Source organism: Chenopodium album, chromosome 12 (assembly GCF_948465745.1).
Source record: "Chenopodium album chromosome 12, dcCheAlbu1.1, whole genome shotgun sequence".
Lineage (NCBI taxonomy): Eukaryota > Viridiplantae > Streptophyta > Magnoliopsida > Caryophyllales > Amaranthaceae > Chenopodium > Chenopodium album.
The window spans coordinates 50,880,589-50,898,878 of record NC_137845.1 but is presented as its reverse complement, the minus strand read 5'-3'; the positions used below and the strand labels follow the sequence as shown (position 1 = coordinate 50,898,878).

General features: G+C 36.8%; 1 protein-coding gene and 2 pseudogenes across 2 annotated transcripts; 1 reads left to right on the top strand and 2 right to left on the bottom strand.

The window, feature by feature from the left end:
- Positions 1–320: 320 nt before the first annotated feature.
- Positions 321–9,937, top strand: LOC145570595 (uncharacterized protein At5g03900, chloroplastic-like). Its single transcript, XM_081629717.1, has 13 exons — positions 321–850; positions 1,774–1,881; positions 1,983–2,083; positions 2,187–2,276; positions 2,572–2,644; positions 2,755–2,820; positions 4,146–4,229; positions 5,782–5,847; positions 6,609–6,748; positions 6,839–6,925; positions 7,016–7,079; positions 7,232–7,375; positions 9,282–9,937. The coding sequence occupies exons 1-13, from the start codon at positions 422–424 to the stop codon at positions 9,423–9,425; spliced, it is 1,596 nt and encodes a 531-aa protein (XP_081485843.1). The 5' UTR covers positions 321–421; the 3' UTR covers positions 9,426–9,937.
- Positions 9,938–11,270: 1,333 nt separating this feature from the next.
- On the bottom strand, positions 11,271–12,997 carry LOC145572541 (glucosamine 6-phosphate N-acetyltransferase pseudogene; annotated as a pseudogene). The gene is made up of 2 exons (XR_014096879.1): positions 12,861–12,997; positions 11,271–11,942 (listed from the first exon to the last, which is right to left on the bottom strand). The product of XR_014096879.1 is annotated as a glucosamine 6-phosphate N-acetyltransferase pseudogene (transcript).
- Positions 12,998–13,288: 291 nt separating this feature from the next.
- On the bottom strand, positions 13,289–14,556 carry LOC145571291 (elongation factor 1-alpha pseudogene; annotated as a pseudogene).
- Between the last annotated feature and the right edge of the window lie 3,734 nt (positions 14,557–18,290).

Here is an 18,290-nt window from a genome sequence, read left to right as displayed (position 1 = left end):
CATTAAATATTTTCCTACAAAAATTAAATAAAACAATATATATTTATTTTAACGATTAACCATCGGTTAACTGTTTGCTTAAAATTTTAAATGTACCCGTAACCGTTAACTGCTATATATAGCGGTTCGGTTAGCCATAACCGTTTAAATTAACAATTCGGTAAATTAACCGTGTAAACGAGCCAATTATATCGGTTAACGGTTACGGTTTTTTGCCCACCCCTAATTGAAGTAGGATGAAAAGATTCAAGGTGGCTACTCTTCTCTTTGTGAACCACTCAACTCCAAATCATGAAATTATCACACTTCCAACAAAAAATCCAACAATCCAAAACAAGTACACAACTCAACCTTTGTAATAAACCTTCAAAAGAACCTGTAATGTAAACCAAACCCTTTTCTCCTTCATTCAACCTTTCAAATGACATCCATGATTTCAATCTGTCTTTCTTCAACTCCCAAATCCCGCCATTTTTCTCTCTCCAGAAACTTCTCAATCAATCCCATTTCTTCTTCTTCTTCTTCCGCCATTAATGTCGTCTTCAAGCACCACCATCCTTCCTTTCAAAAATTCAACTTACCATTGCCAATTCTGAGAAATTCTAGGGTTAGAATTAGGACTATTAGAGCTAGCAGCAGTAGCATCGATGTTGCGACGTCGTTTAAGCCGGGGAAATTGGTGGAGAGCGATAAACTTCCGTCCGATGTTCGAAAGCGAGCTATGGACGCCATTGATTCTAATGGAGGAAGAGTCACCATTGGTGATGTTGCTAGCAAAGCTGGCCTTAAATTGAACGAAGCTCAGAAAGCTTTGCAAGCACTTGCTGCTGATACTGAGGGTTTCTTAGAGGTATAATCATGAATTTGAAGTATATTTAATTTTTAGTAGTTTAATTGTAATCATTAATCTGTTAAATTGTTAGTTTGAATGTTTGATTGAATGATATATTCAAATTTGGCATATATATTTTACAGCTAGTTGTTTGTAATTGTAAGACTGTTCATTATATAATGTTAAAATAGCAAATTGAATTAAATGGGTGATTGTAAAACTATAATTTGTGAGGAGAAATTTTGTGCGCTTGCTTTGCACGACTGGCAATTTATCAGTTTATCACTAGTCGCGCATAGTGATGGTAGGAGACTATGAACTAGTTAATATCAAAGGAGCTTTTTCAGTCATAGTTCGGGTTACAATCGACTAGATCAGTTCAAGCAATTGATTAACGCAGTTAGTAAAATTTGTAAAGTCTATTACTTAAGGCGATGTCAGTACATTACTCTCTTAACTGGGTGGGTAAGTGACTAGCCTGAATACCTGAAGGCGATGCCAGTACATTACTCCTTTAGCTTAAAGGAGCCGGAGGTATTAAAATGGTGTTATTGATTTCTTGTTTTCTTTGGACAACTAGATATTTACTGCTTTATCAAAATTTGCCACTCCTTGTATGAACAATAGTCACATTTGATGCAAATTTCACTGCCTAATTAAATCCTCAATTACCTGTTTTGTTGATGTAAGTATGAATTATCTGTTCGGTTGATGGTGATTATATGCTTTGCAGTTTGCACTGCTACTTGTCCTCTGAAATCCCAGCATAGCTGATTTAGAGAGTTCAATTGAAAGTACTTTTCACTGATTTAATTGTACATCTTCAACTTTTTGTGTGATATATTCCTAGCTATTCCACAATTTAATTTTCCTAATATTTTGTGAAAGTCATCTTATTTGCTTGTCTTGATATTCAGTTTTTCATTGCAAATGCTTAATAGGTATCAGATGAAGGTGATGTTCTCTATGTTTTCCCAAAGGATTATCGTTCAAGGCTTGTGGGTAAATCCTTCAGAATGAAAATTGAACCCTGGGCTGATAAGGCGAAGGTATTATCATCTTTTAATTATCATGGAAATAAATGATTTTTTAGGTCTATTCTTTGGATTTTTTTTCTTTTTGTCAACACCTCTGCTAACTTTTTTGGCAGTCTGGAGCTGAATATCTTATAAGGGTTTCATTTGGGACAACATTAATTGCTTCAATTATTCTTGTGTTTACAGCAATTCTTATAGCTGCTTCAAGTGGAAGGTATGTTTTCAATGCTATGCCCACAAGTCATTGTCATATTATCGTCATACCCAAATCTAGTACCATGGTCTGACAAACTTCCTATACATACTGGTTTTGACAGTGAAGACGACAGTCGTAAGAGGCGAGGAGGTAGATCATTTGGTTCGGGTCCAAATATCAGCTTCTTTGTTAACCCAGCAGATTTATTTTGGTAAAGATTTGTTCTTTCAAATAATTATGCTTTATTGCTATGGAGTACTTTATTGTTCTCCTATCTGTTGAACAAGAATAACGTTGGATCATGGCTCAATGTTTTCTTTTAATTGATTGCCATCCGTTTTTGGTTATTTAAGATTCTCAGACTTTTCTTGCAGAAGTATATTGCTTGAGAAGTTTCCCTGAGAATGTCCCTTTATATTTGCTATCTGTTTTATCTTTAGAAATCTCAGACTTGTCTGTTTCTGGTGAAACTTCTTTGAGATTTTTGTTTCCATTTTACCTTTTAGGTACACTGATATAAATTACTATAGGAGAACTCAAAGACGAGGGAATAATGAAGGCATGAACTTCATTGAGTCTGTGAGTCAGAATAATGCTTCAATTTTCTGATAGTGGAAAATATTTCATCTTTATGTTTTGGGGGAGAAGGGTTTGAGCATTAAATTATTTGACATGATGCTATGCTGTAGGTTTTCTCATTTGTATTTGGTGATGGTGATCCAAACCAAGGAATTGAAGAAGAGAGGTGGAAGCTGGTAATATATTAGCATTGCATCTAGTAATTAGTTTCTTTCTAAAGCTTTATGCTGTGTTATCCATGTTCTGAGCTGGTACTCCTTCCTGTCAGACTAGTAAATGCTCCTCTTCAATCTTTCAGTTCTAGTTGAGAGAGGGGGGGGGGGGGGGGGGGATTTATTTTTTATTTTTTTTGAGAGATCTTATAAATTTGTTTTTAAAGTCAAGGGTGATGTTTGTTTCATTGTTGAGAAATTCATTTTTTAACTGACATAGTGTGTTTTTTTCCTTCTCTCTCTCTCTCTCTCTCTCTCTCTTTCTATTTTTAAATTTTATCTTCTTTAATTTTTAAAATAATGACCTGAAGCTCAGTCAATGTATACAGGCATGGGATGGCAGATGTCATTGTGTTAGGTTGCTCCTGAATCGACCTAATGAAATATGACATTAGTACTGAATGTCTGAATTTGCATAGACACCAACCACACCAAACATTACGTCTACAAGATATATTGTGAATGATTGATGCTAGTAGCAGAATGTACTAAAAAAGTTAAAAGAAAATCTGTTATCTTAGAGTACATTCTGTCAAACTTCTTGTCTCAGTGGAGGATACATCTAGCACTTTAGCAGCATGACTTATAAAGTAAGATCTTTGATGTAAGATCAAATAACTAGGACTTGATTTGAGAAGAGGTCAAGCTACTAAGGTCATAGGGTTTACCTTCTCAGCTTAGTTAGTTCTCAACCCCAAATCATCTCTGATTTAAGGTTAATAAGATCTGAATCATCTGATAAATAGGTAATGAACAGTATCTTCTCATAGTAATGATCATGGACAAAAATCTTGGTTGCTGTTGCAATCGTGGTAACAGTCACGGAACAACTTTCACAGACAACACAGCTGGTTTGAGGCTGTTGCTGGCTAATGTCCTGGTTACAGTAAGCTCAAAAACCTGTAAAATGTGGTTAAGACATGTTTTGTGGCCAAGATTGATCACGATGATGATATGAATTATGAATCGTAGTATATAGTGTTGTTGAACTAATGCCAGCAAGTCAGCAAACTAATGGATGAACTTTTAGTGAGTAGATCTTCAGTGCTTTGTTTTGTTATCAATTTTCATTTCCTCTTTCTCTGCCCTTGCAAAACCTAACCCTTTTGCCTGTGACTCAACCTTCAATTTTTCTACTATCCTGAGCTTCCTTTTTGCATTGATGGTATACTGATCTTTTTTTAAAAAGTCAAAATATATGCTAGTCCAATTGTTTCATTTAATGTAAATATGTTTTCATGTGATCATCTTATTACTGCTTTAATGTTTCAATTTAATGATTTTGGCAGATAGGACAGTACATAGCGGCAAATGGTGGAGTGATTACAGCTGAAGAACTTGCACCATATCTGGATGTGCTGACAGAAGAAGAGGTTGGTTCCTGGGTGCTCTTAAACGAGTATAAAGTTGTTTATTTTTATTATTTTATATATATTTGTTTTTGTTGTTGTTGCTGCTGCTGCTGCCAGCAGGATAAAATCTCGACATGCATCATGTTCCAAATTTCTAATTTAAGGTGAATCTATGAAAGAAGCTTTTAGAAGTACAAAGAAAATTAAATTAGTGGAAATAATGATATCTCAGGCAAACAAAGACATTGAATACTAAATGCTTACATTTTGTTTATTATAGCACTTATAATGAAAATGAAATCTCCAGTATCGTTTATTTGAGTACTGGATTTTTGTAAATTTTTGCTATGGTGACACTTAATTCCGAAAATAGTTTCTTCCTGAATAGTTAAGGCTCATGTAATCAAAATGGCCATGCGTGATCATGTTCCTGTCAGTGGAAAGTTGTTATTCTATCTGTATTCATCTAACTTAAAATCAGGACCTTCAAATTAGAAACCTTAAATTCTGTTTTTTAAAACTTTGAAAATCATATGTTCCTAAACATTTCTCTTTTTTTGCTTCATGGAAACTCTATTATCAATACAGTTCTTGCCCTTCCTTCATTGCCCTACCTCCCTCATCAAAATGATTCACTGTTGCATTTTTATCATTTGCTAACAAAAATTATTTGGGCAAACAGCCATACATCTTCCTTCATTTCCCTACCTCCCCCATCAAAATGATTCACTGTTGCATATATATCATTTGGTTACAAAAGTTATTCGGGCAAACAGTCATTAGTACCTTAATATAGTTGTACACTTCTAGTAAGAGTCTTTAATGTTAGGAATGGAAAGAGGAATAGAATACATGGAAACTCTGAAACGAGATCAAAGTCGGAGGCTGGAATTGATTGGGTGGATATTTTTGCCTTGCTGTGTACGCTGTGCCTTCTGAATGCCATGTATGGAATTTAAACTAAAAAAATCTTGACAAAGAAAGGTAATTGTGGGAAAGATAAGAAGGGGAAATTTGAAGGGAAGAGACTGTTTAAGATGTGGTGGGACTTCGGCATGTGAAATTTATCTCTGAACTCAAAAGTCAGAACACCTTTTTTACAGTAAAGAAGATATCTCTAGTGAAAAGGCTTGAGATCCATACTCAGCTGTTCGAACAGCCAAACCAACCAATAAACAAAAAATGGTTTCTTATAATTATATTCCAGTTTTTTTTCTTGAAGCTGGACTTTTTTTCACTACTATCTTTGCAAGCCCTATTCTCCGAGTTTAAAATTCTTAATACTTGTTTAGGTGGCAGAGTTACAATGTTGAAAACTTCTCTCAGTGGTTTTGTCTGCTTATCATCTGAAAAAGGGAATAGGTTCCAGGCTTTGTTTTTTAATTTTTTTTTAAATAGTTGCCTAAGTTGTGTATATGCTTATATTGTTTATTCAGTAAAATAGTGAGCCTTTGAGCACATGAAGACATGCAGTGAATTTTTTAACTTGCTGAGGCGTTTGTTTGTCTATCTAGATAAACTTTTACTACTTACCATATTGTCGATGATTAAGCTTCCATCGTTGTCTTTTCAGAGTGATGACTCGTATATATTGCCCGTGCTTCTACGGTTTGATGGTCAGCCAGAAGTAGATGAAGAGGTTTGAAACTTTGAATTGTGAACTCATATTGCTGTCTTCTCCCTTTATTATTACTCTATATTTGTCATTTTAGCTGTGCTATTTTTATAAAATTGCTACCATGATAGCTAACCATGTCCGGGGAGCTATTTCGGTTTGGCCTGATGTTGCAAATTTAGTTGTAGACAACATCAATGAGAGAAAGTATGTAAAATATTATTTTAGGGGAATAAAGGTCTGTACACTGTTCTTAAGAGTTAAAAAAAAGGCAATTGGCATTAATGAGGGCAAATAAGTAAATAAACATTTTATAGGGTATAATTGTCCAAACACTATTCATAAAAGTTATCTCAGACTTTTTAAAAGGTATGGATGGATTAATTTACTTGGTCTTTCTGGGGCTCTTTCTCTCTTGCAACCGTGGACTTAACTCTCTTTTGTAGACGGTGCATTGGGACTTAACCATGTGTGTATTTCACAACTTCAATGGTGACAAAGAGAGAAATGACAGCATTTAGGAAGTTGGATTACTTGGATAGATAAATTAGATTGAAAGAAGGCAGTTGCTTGTTGAATGCAATCCTGATTCTAAAAAAAGTTATAAGACGTTAAATAAAAGAGTTAAAAGAACCTTAAATAAAAGAGTTAAAGTAGGAAGGAACATACCTTTTATTAATACATGTGATGTCTTGCATAACCCAAGCTAGGTGTAGGTTTCATTAGTGTCATTGGACTTATGGTATTTTATTAATTGTCTTGCAACTTTTCTGTTCATTTTGCAGGGAAACATATTATACAGATTTCCATCACTTCAGCGAACTGCTTCCTCGGCAAGGACTGGAAGGAGAGAGTATGTTGGGAAACGATCATCAATTATGGATGGTATACAAAAATTCTTCAAAGAAAATAAGTGGCAATTCAGGCATGTTTCATTAGCGTCGAGGACCTGAATACCTGATGCCTTACCCTGCCTGTTTAGCAGTAATTTAAGTTTTTCATTGTATATTTGCAGCAAAACCAGTGCTGCCGAGAGAGCAATGGTCATTGGATTGGGTGGACTTAATTTGTTTGGAGTGGTTGTTCTTAGTACCATGCTTAAGTATGGCTCTATCAAAATATTTTTTTTTCTCTTCTTTGAATTAATTTTCATTTTCTAACTTCTAGTCTTCCAATATATTTTTAAATTAAGGGACATGGCTGTAAAACCTAGTGGATTCCTCTCATTAGCTTCGACATTGTTGCCTGCGCTTCAGGTTTGTCTTGATCTTCTTCTATAGTACTTCTTGAGTGAAATTTGTTGATCCAGTTACACCTGACATTAGTAAATCTGCTTGAGTGAAATTTGTTGATCTGAGAAATTATCTATTGTAATAGTATATGTTTGTTTTCAATGTAAACTTTGTAGGTTTATGCTGGCTCTTTCTTTGCAATACCCTTGGTTCGCTGGTTTTTGACTCTCAAGAAAAATTCTGAAATAGAAAAACGGAATCAAGTGAGAAAACTACGAGCTCGGGCACTTGAATCACCCGATCTTTCTCTAAGACGCAAGGTAAGTTTTCCAGTGCACGTGTTCAATCATAATATTTATTGAATTTTATGTCGTTGCTAGATGGTTTTGCTGAAATTATCATTTAACGTGGAAGATCTAGTTATTTCATGAAGTTTTTCTAAATCTTCTATGCTGGATCCTTCTTGACACCTCTAGGAATGTTTCTGTGGGAGTGTTTCTGCATCTTCTTGACAAATTTTTATCTAGAAGCTCTTATACTTTATCTAGGAACTCTTGGTATCTTGCTTTTTGTTAAAGGTGGAAATTAGGTGAAATTTGGCTAAATTTGCTGATTATTAAAGGTTTTATGAGATGAGGTGCTTTGCTAATTGCTATAGGAACCTTTTCTGCCAGCATAGGGCCACACACTAGCCCCATTTATTCTATAGAAACACCACAATAGCCCTTGTGGATCAATTTAGGATATTCTGCCATGTGGACCTTGATGATGTCAACAACTTTTGTTTTAGTATAGTTATAGATAATTTTCAAAGTATTGACCGGAAGCATTGCTTGGGCCTAATACTAGTTACCAGATTAATAACAAAGAGCCAATTTTGCCTCGTTTATTCAATATTGACTTTCACAGAAGTCATGGACAACATTAAAAAACCTTGTTGTAGATTTCCTCTCTGTAAGTCTTTACTAATGATAACTCTCTTTCCTCATGTTTATGAGAGACTAATAGCCTTAGAGTTGTTGATTTTATTAGTATGCTTGTGCTTTCTAAATTCTAATGGTTACATATGCAGATATGCCCCTTGATATGAATTTGAGTAGCTCTGCTAAAGAATCAAAGTCATCATCTTTTTTGAGTAACCTATATGTTGTCGTGTTGGGTTGGTTATATTAGTTATATGTCTATTATGATGTGAGGGTAATTAGGTGGTAAAAAGACGCTTGACGTTCTAGGAAAATGCTAGGCCAGTTGTCTAGTTAGGATAAGTCATATCCTTTTAATGTTTTATTAGTTCTACTTGGTTCTACTTGTTCTTTTATAACGTGTAAAAAAAGATGTTTTTTATTATTGTTAGGTATCCTAGTTCAATTAGATGTTTATTTTTACTCCCTCTGTATTTTATTACTTGCTCCATTTCTCCATGTGCGGAGTTTTAGGAGTATTAGTCGAAAGTAATAAAATATTATGGAAATGGGGTTGGTTGGAAATGGGGTTGGTTGAAAATTAAATAAATCTGAAAAAGCAAGAGTGAGTATAAGTGGGAGGAGAGAGAATATGAAAATTATCAAAATATAATATAAGGGGATCACTAGTGAGGAGGAAATGTAGCAAGTAACAAAATATGGCTGCAAAAGAAAAGTGGAGCAAGTAAAATACGAATAAAATATGGAGGGAGTATGTGATTTAGGATCCTTTGGTGGATTGTTCTAGAATTTGTATTGCCACAAATAATCGGCCTATATTCCATTTACTCCGTATTATTTAAGGATATTTTTAAATAATCTTCTTGTTACTAAAATTGAAAAGATTTCACTCAACCCATGTGAAGTGGAGCCTTCTACTAACTCTCTTTTCCTTGCACTCTAACCGCACTTTACAAAATACGTGTTTCCAAATCTAACAAGAATATTATTTGAGAACGGAATGAGTATGTAAAGGCCTTTCAGGTGTTACTATTTTTTTAGATTTTGTGAAGTCTTTTGATCTAGCACATATCACCCTGTGTTTCTTACTTAAGTTGCAATCAAAACATTACTTTTGCAACTTTATTTGCTTCTGCAGAGCTATATCTGGCCATTTTATGTTTCAGTTTTCACCTGTTCTAAGCTCCTGTGTTAATTTGCATGTTTAGCTTTGCCTCCTAGTTCTTGGCTCACTAACGTGATTATTACTATTAACTTGTTGTTTAATTTTTATTTTTCATAAGCTAACGTGATTATCATTCAGCTTTTGAGTGCTAGGGACATGGCACAGAGAACATTCATTGGTAAGGAGAGGATTGTATACAGCACAGAAAAGGGTCTAGATGAGCAAGACTATGAAGAACGGGAATGGACCAGAAGATTTGAAGAACTTGAGAGATCTGACTGACAAACACGTACTAACCTGTAAATTTATTATTTTTTCTAGCCCAAGGTGTAGAGTGATGCAGATAGTATATTTGTATTTAAGCAAGGGAAAAGAAAAGCTTATTGGTTTGGTTCACTATTTGTCGACATTGGTTAAAGCTGAGTCCCAAAAATTTAGTTGCTTTCATACTTATTCTTTTGGTTCGGACATGGTCAGTCTGTAAAGTATGGTTTATACAACTGAAGGCAATTACTGTGGAACGGTGGTGGGCTGTGGAACGTCTCGATGAATTCACTAACATCGATGCAATCTCTCTGGTTTGCAGAATAAGTTGCTCTATTAGCAGTAGGGTTGTACATTTTCAGTGTATATGTAAAAGTTGATGCAATATATGTATTCACTAGTTAAGCTGATTCTTTGGGTGATCAACTGGGATATTCTAGTACTCTTTCTGTCCCAAAATAAAAGTTCCATTTTTTTTTTCCCTAGAACTTTTCCTCTAAATAAAAGTCTCATTTTACCTTTATGGATTACTTCATTCCCTTTTATACAATCAAGTCCCACTTTTATTTAGCGAGTATTTACTTTTTTATTCACTTTTAAGCTGCCAAATCACACTATCCAAATTCTTGGGAACTTTGATCCACAATCCCAAATCTTCGTAATAATTTTGCTTAACTATGAGCTACCATTTCCAGTTTACATGCAAAACTAGGAGCAAGAATTAAAGTTAGCATCATGCTTAACAATATCTTACACGATACAGTCTAGAATTGATGCCTACTTAAAATGGCTATACATGCATTTTATTACAAGTATGGCATAGCGGAGTCCAGCTTCAAAGGAAATAATAAGGCCATGACAGGCTGTCAGCACCCTTGCAACATCTACGTGACCATCTCCAACACAATCTTTCTTTACAGCACCAACGGCACAAGCACCTTCATTGAAAGTGGTAGCATCTGAATTGAACTTATGTCTGTTTGCTGGGGGTATGTGCTACCTCTTTCCATGTATTGCATTCTTCTCCAGCTGTGTCATCTTTCAAAATTCCTACTATTTAAATCACCCAAAATATACACCACCGGTTCTTATCCTTGTTTGTACTTATCACAGAATTACACCAATTCCATAGAGAAAGCTTATTCATTTGTCCAGTATCAACACAAAGGGGAATAATATTATAATATACCCCAAATTTTTTGCTTCAGAACATCAAGCAGCAGGTGGCTCACTGTCTCCTCCTGCCTCCTCAAGATTTGGGCACTGACTGTCAATCCGTGTATTACTACAACTCTACGAGCCAAACTATCCTTGACTGGAATAACAAATTTCTTTGTTCACCACCCGAAATTACAGACTTTTGGGGGAATTCTGCTGCACAAAATTTTCTCCGAAGCTTCTTTGTGCTTCCATCTGATGCAGAGGCCTGATTTGAATCGTATGATTTTCTATTAAGATGACAGACACCTATCATGACTTAATACACCAAACAGTTTTATTCTTCCTAGGAAGTGAAATTCTCGAGAATTTGCAAATGATCAGTATGTGTAAACACACAACCACTTTGTTTCTATCTGCATCTGCATCACATATTTGCTTACGTCCACATGATATTTCATCTTCTAATGCCTTTTTGACATGGACATGGCAGGGATATGTGGTGATCTAGGACTGTGAGCAAGTTCAGGAGTTTAATCCCTTGCCTTTCAATTTGGCTCCATAACGTTTAAGGGAATCATGAATGTACACCGCTTGTTGGAGTTAACCCATTTCCTCATAATTGAGGATATGACATGGTAAAAAATAATGAAGAATATTTTCACTGGCTAATAAGTACTATTATAAAACAAGTAAATTGAGTACTTGAATTTGGTCATTTTATTCAATTCCTCAAAGAACAAAAATTGTGACCATTCCCTCAAATGGTGAAGTCATGGAGTGTTGTACAATGATTACAATCTGTCAAAATCAGCCTGCCCTCCTATTATTGCAGTAAAGCATGCACATATGGAAGAAGTACGAAAACACAAGGAAAACTCTCACTAAGGGAAATACTTTACCATCTGAATTTCCTTTTCCTTAAATCCACATTTCTCATAAAATGCTTTGTTCTCAGTAGAACAGTCAAGGATAACCTTGTAGCATCCCATTGATTGTGCATGTTCAGTGAGGAACTCAATCATTTTCTTGCCCAATTGCTTCCCTCGTGCATTAGCATCGACTACCAGATCTTCGACGTGACCAACCTTACCACAGTTTCTAATAAATTTCTTCTCAACGAATACACTTCCTGTTGCTATAATCTTTCCAGTGTCATTATCTTCTACTACACATATAATATGGTCATCCCCCTCAGAGGCAAGCTCCTTAAATCTATCCTCAAATTCCTTGTCCGAGACTGAGTCACAAACTGTCAGCTGACGCAACAGCTCTATAAAACCTTTGTTTTTGTCAGCGAGTTCTAGCCTTCTAATTTTGCACTTTTGGTCATCATTGGAATTGTTAGCTAGCATATCTGCTCCTGGAGTGCGTTTCCTATAAAAGAAACATGATCATAATCAGCTTGATACATTGCAGAGCTACAAAGAGAAGGTACAAATAACAATATATCCATTTGGCTGAACACTGAACCAAATAAGCACCCTAGCAATCATGATTTATGGACTCAGCCAGTCGAACCTGGAGGGTCTAGCATGACTAGAAAGGTTTCTTTCATGGTTAATATATACATTATAAAAAATCAAAATCAAAATACAACAAATAAAAAAATTTAGGAAGGAAAAGACTAGTTCTCTTATACAACAAAATAATACATACTTGTATTAAACTTTAGGAAGCAAAAGCCTACAGGTTTATGTTGAGACACCTTAATAAAACAGAATAGTACCAACAAACTAAAGATATTGAGACAAACAGATTGAATTCAATAAGTGCATGTTGGGTATTCATCTTCATCTTGAAAACGAAATGACATGGAAACAAAAGGAGAAAAGGACATGATAACTATATCACATGAGTATAGCTATATATGAGTGAAGAAATGGCTACTATCTAACAATTTATGTTCATCATAATAAGCAAACCTATAATTTTCCTAAGATTCTACTAATATTCGAGCTAAACAAACTATATCTATATTAGCAAGGATAATATCAGAAAAAATTTCTTTTTAAAATCACCGAATTTGCCAACTTTTATCAATTACCGGTTACCTGATTGTAGCATCAAACAATTTTTATTTTGCTCTCACAAAACGAAAATCCAATAATTACAACCAGGCCCGTCCCTGAGGCAGGGCAGGAGGGAAAAGAGTTCTGATTTCATAGTTAAATCCTAACATTAAAGTGTTGTGCAATACAATTTGATTCATAATTATAGGGATATTTGATTCAATTATCGATCTCATGATTTCAGAGATATTTGATATGATGATAACAAATACAAACAACTTACCTCAGAAGTTGCTTCAATGGGGGATACAAGAACTAGATTCAACGGAGAACGTTGAGTGCGCTTCAATGGATGTCTGACTAATCTGAGAGAGACCAATTCTATGGATCCCTTGTGACCCGTCAGGGCCGTCACAGTTATTAAAGGGATCGATCCGTCTAATAATAAATAAATGGGATAGCGCAGGCCTTTTAAGGGTTTTGACTAACTTGTTTTACAAACTACGGAATATAGAGTATTAGTTTAAACGGCTATTTCATGAAATGCCACTGAGAACTTTAAAAATTCACCAAATGCCATTGACAAATAGTATAATGTCACATCGTGCCATTAATGAGGCCTGGACGTTAACACTCTGTTAATGCGAATTGACCTATATGCCCTTTATTGTGTTTAATGGCGCCTTATATTGCATTGACTATCTGACTTCTTCAATTTCGATCAAAAAAAAAAAAAATTCCACTCCCTTCCTCTGTTCGAGCTTTCATCATCACTGAAAGCCTCAAATCCATAAACAAAGAAGAAGTTTTCTTCTTCTCCTGAATGAAAAACGCAAAAAAGTTGAAGCTTTATCTGTTGCCGAACCTGGGCGAACCAGAAGAGTGGTGACAAGTACTGGAGGAAGTAGAAGGAAAACTCGTGAGTTGAAATTCTTTCAAGGTGTTGGAAATAGCAAGCAAGGTAATAATCTCACTTTCGTTCTGCATTTCGCGTTTTGAATCTGACTTTTTTTGCGAAAATTGGGTTAGGGTTAGGGTTTTATGAAATGATCAGTGTAATGTGGTTATTTGACTTGAATTTTGTTATTTAATGTTAAAATTCATGTTGAAAATGGTATTTGTGGGTATTGGTTTGGCATTGTTATGATTTTTGATTGTGAACTCCTTGAAATAGAATTTTGGCAATGTCTGTATTGGTATGTTAGGCTTTGTTATGTGGTTGTTGATATGAATGATGTGTGTTGATGTTCAGCAAAGTAATATGTCATTTATTGATGATAGGACGAGTAGAGTGTGGCTTGACGTCCATTACAGAGATCAAGGCTTTGATGTGTTGGTTGATGATACTGACAGAACAAGTCTAATGGACTTGTATGAGTTCATGTTTGACTGTCACGGTCCGCGAGTTTGGACCCCATAACGTGCGGCGCGCTCTAGCCTTTTGGCGGCAAGGACGCTAGCCTTGATCGGGAGAGGGGCTAAAAGGCTAGAGCGCGCCGCACGTTACGGGGTCCAAACTCCCGGACCGTGACAGTTGGTATCAGAGCAACACAACCACGCTTGAGATCCTTGACAGCAAAATTCTTAACATTGAACCCAACGTTGTCACCAGGAAGAGCCTCTGGAAGGGACTCGTGGTGCATCTCAACTGACTTAACTTCAGTGGTCAGTCCAATGGGACCGAAGGTAACAAGCATACCAGACTTCAATACACCAGTCTCAACACGTCCCACTGGCACCGTTCCAATACCTCCAATCTTGTACACATCCTGAAGTGGCAGACGAAGGGGTTTGTCTGAGGGCCTCTTTGGCTCGTTGATCAAGTCAAGAGCCTCAAGAACGGTCGGTCCCTTATACCAATCAAGGTTGGTGGACCTCTCAATCATGTTGTCACCCTCAAAGCTTCCCAAATGCTTCACTTTGTATGTACTGCCACCTAGAACTAATAGGAAGTTGGAGTTATGTGGGGATAGGGACATGCTAAAAATGTGGGAGTGGTTTCAAGGTAGGGAAACAATAGTAATATTCTTGGAGGAAGAGCAAAGTCCTAGGCAGGTGTTTAAGGATGCTGAGGCTAATTGGCAAAAAAGGGTTAAGGCCATGGCTGAGAAAGCTAGATTGGAACAGGAAAAGGCCCAGACTGAGAGAGAGTTGGAGGAACAACAACCTTTTAAAGTTGCAGTTGAGGTTCCTGTTGCTAATGTTGATGGTGGTGATCTTCAGTATGTTAGAGTGTTTGACACTCCAGGAGCTGATGAGGTTTTCCTTGGGGTATCTCAGCCTGAGCCTGAAGAAAGTACTCAGCCTTCTATTCCACCTAAACACCCTCAACCAACTTCTCCTCTAAACCAGCCTAAAACCTCATGTGCAAGGAGGAAAATGACTCCTAGGAAAAGGAAAAGAACACCCAAAAAAAGGCTAACTGAAACAACCCAACCCTCCCCTCAACCACAAATAACCCCACCAGCTGAAACACTACTTTCACCTGAACCACCACTTTCACCTGAACCACAAACAACCCCACCACCTCAATCACCTGAAGCACCAGTTTCACCTCAACCACAAACAACTCCACCACCCCCTTCACCTCAGCAACCAGTTCCACCTCCACTAGTTGAACCTCAAGCAGAAACAGTGACAACTCAAACTAGAAATGCCATGCCTTAGAAATCCAAAAAGGTGGGTAGGTCAAGACCACCAGGCTTCAGAACAAAAAAGAACAGTGGCAAAAGGGTTGCTGGGGGAAGTAATGAGCAAAGGGTGAGTTTAAGGAAATTTGAAAGAAATAGGAGGTCATCAGCTAGGGTTGACACAAGTGAGGATGACAGATCTGATGATGGTGACAGTGAGGATTCAGATTACATAACATCTGCCAGTGAACATGATGATGATGATCTTGCTGACTTCATAGAAGATAAGGAAGAAGTTGGATGCTTATATGATGACATCCCTCAAAAGCAATTTGAAGATTATCTTGATGGGAGTTCACCTATGGATAAGACATACAAGAATGAAAAAGTTTGGACTCATTAGGAATTTGGAACCATTAGACTAGAGCCTTGGTTAATCTTTGCAGACAAAGAGTCATTCAGTGATGTCTTTAAGGATTTCTGTGTACAAGAAGGTTTTGGTGTGTTTGTTGAAAAGAGTGACCCACAAAGGTTTATAGCTAGATGTGCTATAGATGGTTGCAACTGGAGAATTCATGCTTCCACCATGACTGATAGGATCAGTTGGGAAATCAAGACATTAACAGGGGAGCATGCAACTTGTGGTAGGCTTGAGATAAATCCTGCTGTAACTTCTGATTGGCTTTGCAGACATCAGCAATCTAATATTCAAGCCAATCCAAACAATTCTGTTGAGTCTCTTCAAAGAATCTGTATGGAAAGATACAGGATTCAAGTGAAGAAAAGGCTATTTTACAAGGTTAAAGCCATTGCCAAGGAGATGATACATGAGGGCTTTGGTGAGGCCTACAGTCTCCTTCCAAGGTATGCTGAGATGGTGAAGCAAACCAACCCAGGGAGTTATGCTCTAGTGACTTGGACACAACTTTCTGCAAATGTCCAACCTAGGTTCAAGGCATGCTTTTTCTCTTTTGGGGCCTAAGTGAGAGGGTTTTTGGCAGGCTGTAGGCCGATCATTGGCATTGATGAGGCCCATCTAAGTTGATATTATAAAGGCATACTACTGACAGCAGTTGGGATTGATGGGAACAATGAGATTTTTGTGATTGCTTATGGCATAGTGAGTACAGAGAGTGTTGATAGTTGGGGTTATTTTATGAGGAATTTGAAATGTCTGTTTGAGAAGGAGGGATGCAACAGAGATGATTGGACATTTATTTCTGACAAGATGAAGGTAACTTTTCATTTTTTCGTTCATACTTTGTTTCTTCTATTTTGTACTCCAGCTTATTGACTTGTCAAATGCATATGTAGGGGGTTGATGCAACAGTTAAGGAAACATTCCCTAGAGCTAGTAGAAGAATCTGCTGTCAGCACTTGTACAACAACTGCAAAACAAAAGGATTCAGTGGAACAGCTTTTCACAAGCTATTCTGGATTGCTGCTGATGCTTACAACACATATGTGTTCAACAAAGCTATGACCAAGATTCATGCCTACAATCCAAAGGCTGTTGAGTACTTGAACAGTATAACTGAGGCATGGTCAAGGCAGTAGTTTGACACAACACTTTGTTGTGATCATAACATAACAAATTTTGTTGAATCCTTCAACTCATGCACCCAACCATACAGAGATCTACAAGTTTTAGAACTTCTTGAAGGTAATAAAATGCTTTGTCTCTGTTCTTGAATCAGTTTGACACATCACTCTATTTTCTCTGTTAATTCAGTTAAATGGTTTCCATTTTGCAGCTATAAGGCAATGGTGTATGAAGAGGATGGCTCCAAGGTTTGATAAAGCAACAACCATGGGAGATGGAGACCTCACTGACTATGCAACCAAGATCCTGCAAACAAGATCCGATGAGTCCAGGTTCTGCTATGCAACACCATGTGGTGGTGATGAGTTTGAGGTGAGGGATCAACATGTCTACTTTCCTATCAAGATAGGGGCTGGAACATGTGGATGTGGCAGCATTCAGGAATCCCATGCAAGCATGTTCTTAGGGTGATTTACCACCAAAGGGTACAACCTGTTGATTTTGTGTCACCTTATTTCAAAGGGAGGGCATACAAAAACACTTATGCAGAGCATATGCACCCAATGCCTGACCAAACTCAGTGGCCTTCATTCAACCTCCCTGACATACTACCACCCCCAGTGAAAAAATCTGCGGGTAGACCTAAGAAGCAGAGAAGAAGAGGGGCAAATGAAGCAAGAAAAGGGAAGAGGCATATCACAATTAAGTGCATCCTATGCAATGAGTTGGGTCACAACATGTTGACATGTGCAGCAAAGAAAAAGATTGCAGTAGCTGAAGCAACAAGTGCAGCAAACAACAACAATGCCGAAGCTGAAGCAACAAGTGCAGCAAACAACAACAATATAGAAGCTGAAGCAAGCACTTCGAAGCCCAAGAAGAGAGCAATGAAAGCTGCTTGAACTCCAAACCCCTGCACTTTTGAATGCATAAATACTTGTTAATGGAGTCTAGTTTTTTAACATTAAAATTCTAATGTGTGCTGTGTTGTGTTGGTTTTTTTTTGGGAAATATTATGTGTAAACTTGAAAACAGTGGCCTTAATTTTTTAGGTGAACAGTGGCCTTATTTTTTGGATGAACATGACTGAAACAGGAAGAATTATAAAAGACATGTTCAAAGTAACACTTTATTCAATTTCATTGCAATTACATTTTGTTCACTTCATCATTACAATCACAAATATTACACACATCAATACACCTAATTTCAAAACAGAATTGAGAAGTTTTTGCTGCTGTTTCACTTTCTTCTTCAAATGCTTCAATTCATCATGCAAATTTCTATGTCTCGGTCCATCCCTATCATAGTAGCTTCCCGTACTTTGACCTTCTTGCGGCTTCAAAACTTTGCACCACTTGAAGCTATTACATGAGTCACACTTGTAATAAAGCCTTTGTGGATTTGATGTTGACTCCGAACTTCTAATCGCATATTTTCTGCCACAACCGCAAATTTTTTTTGGAACGCGCACATATGCACACTCGTGTGTTGATGAAGATGTGTTTGATTTCAAACTCATGATTATGCAAGTAAGAGG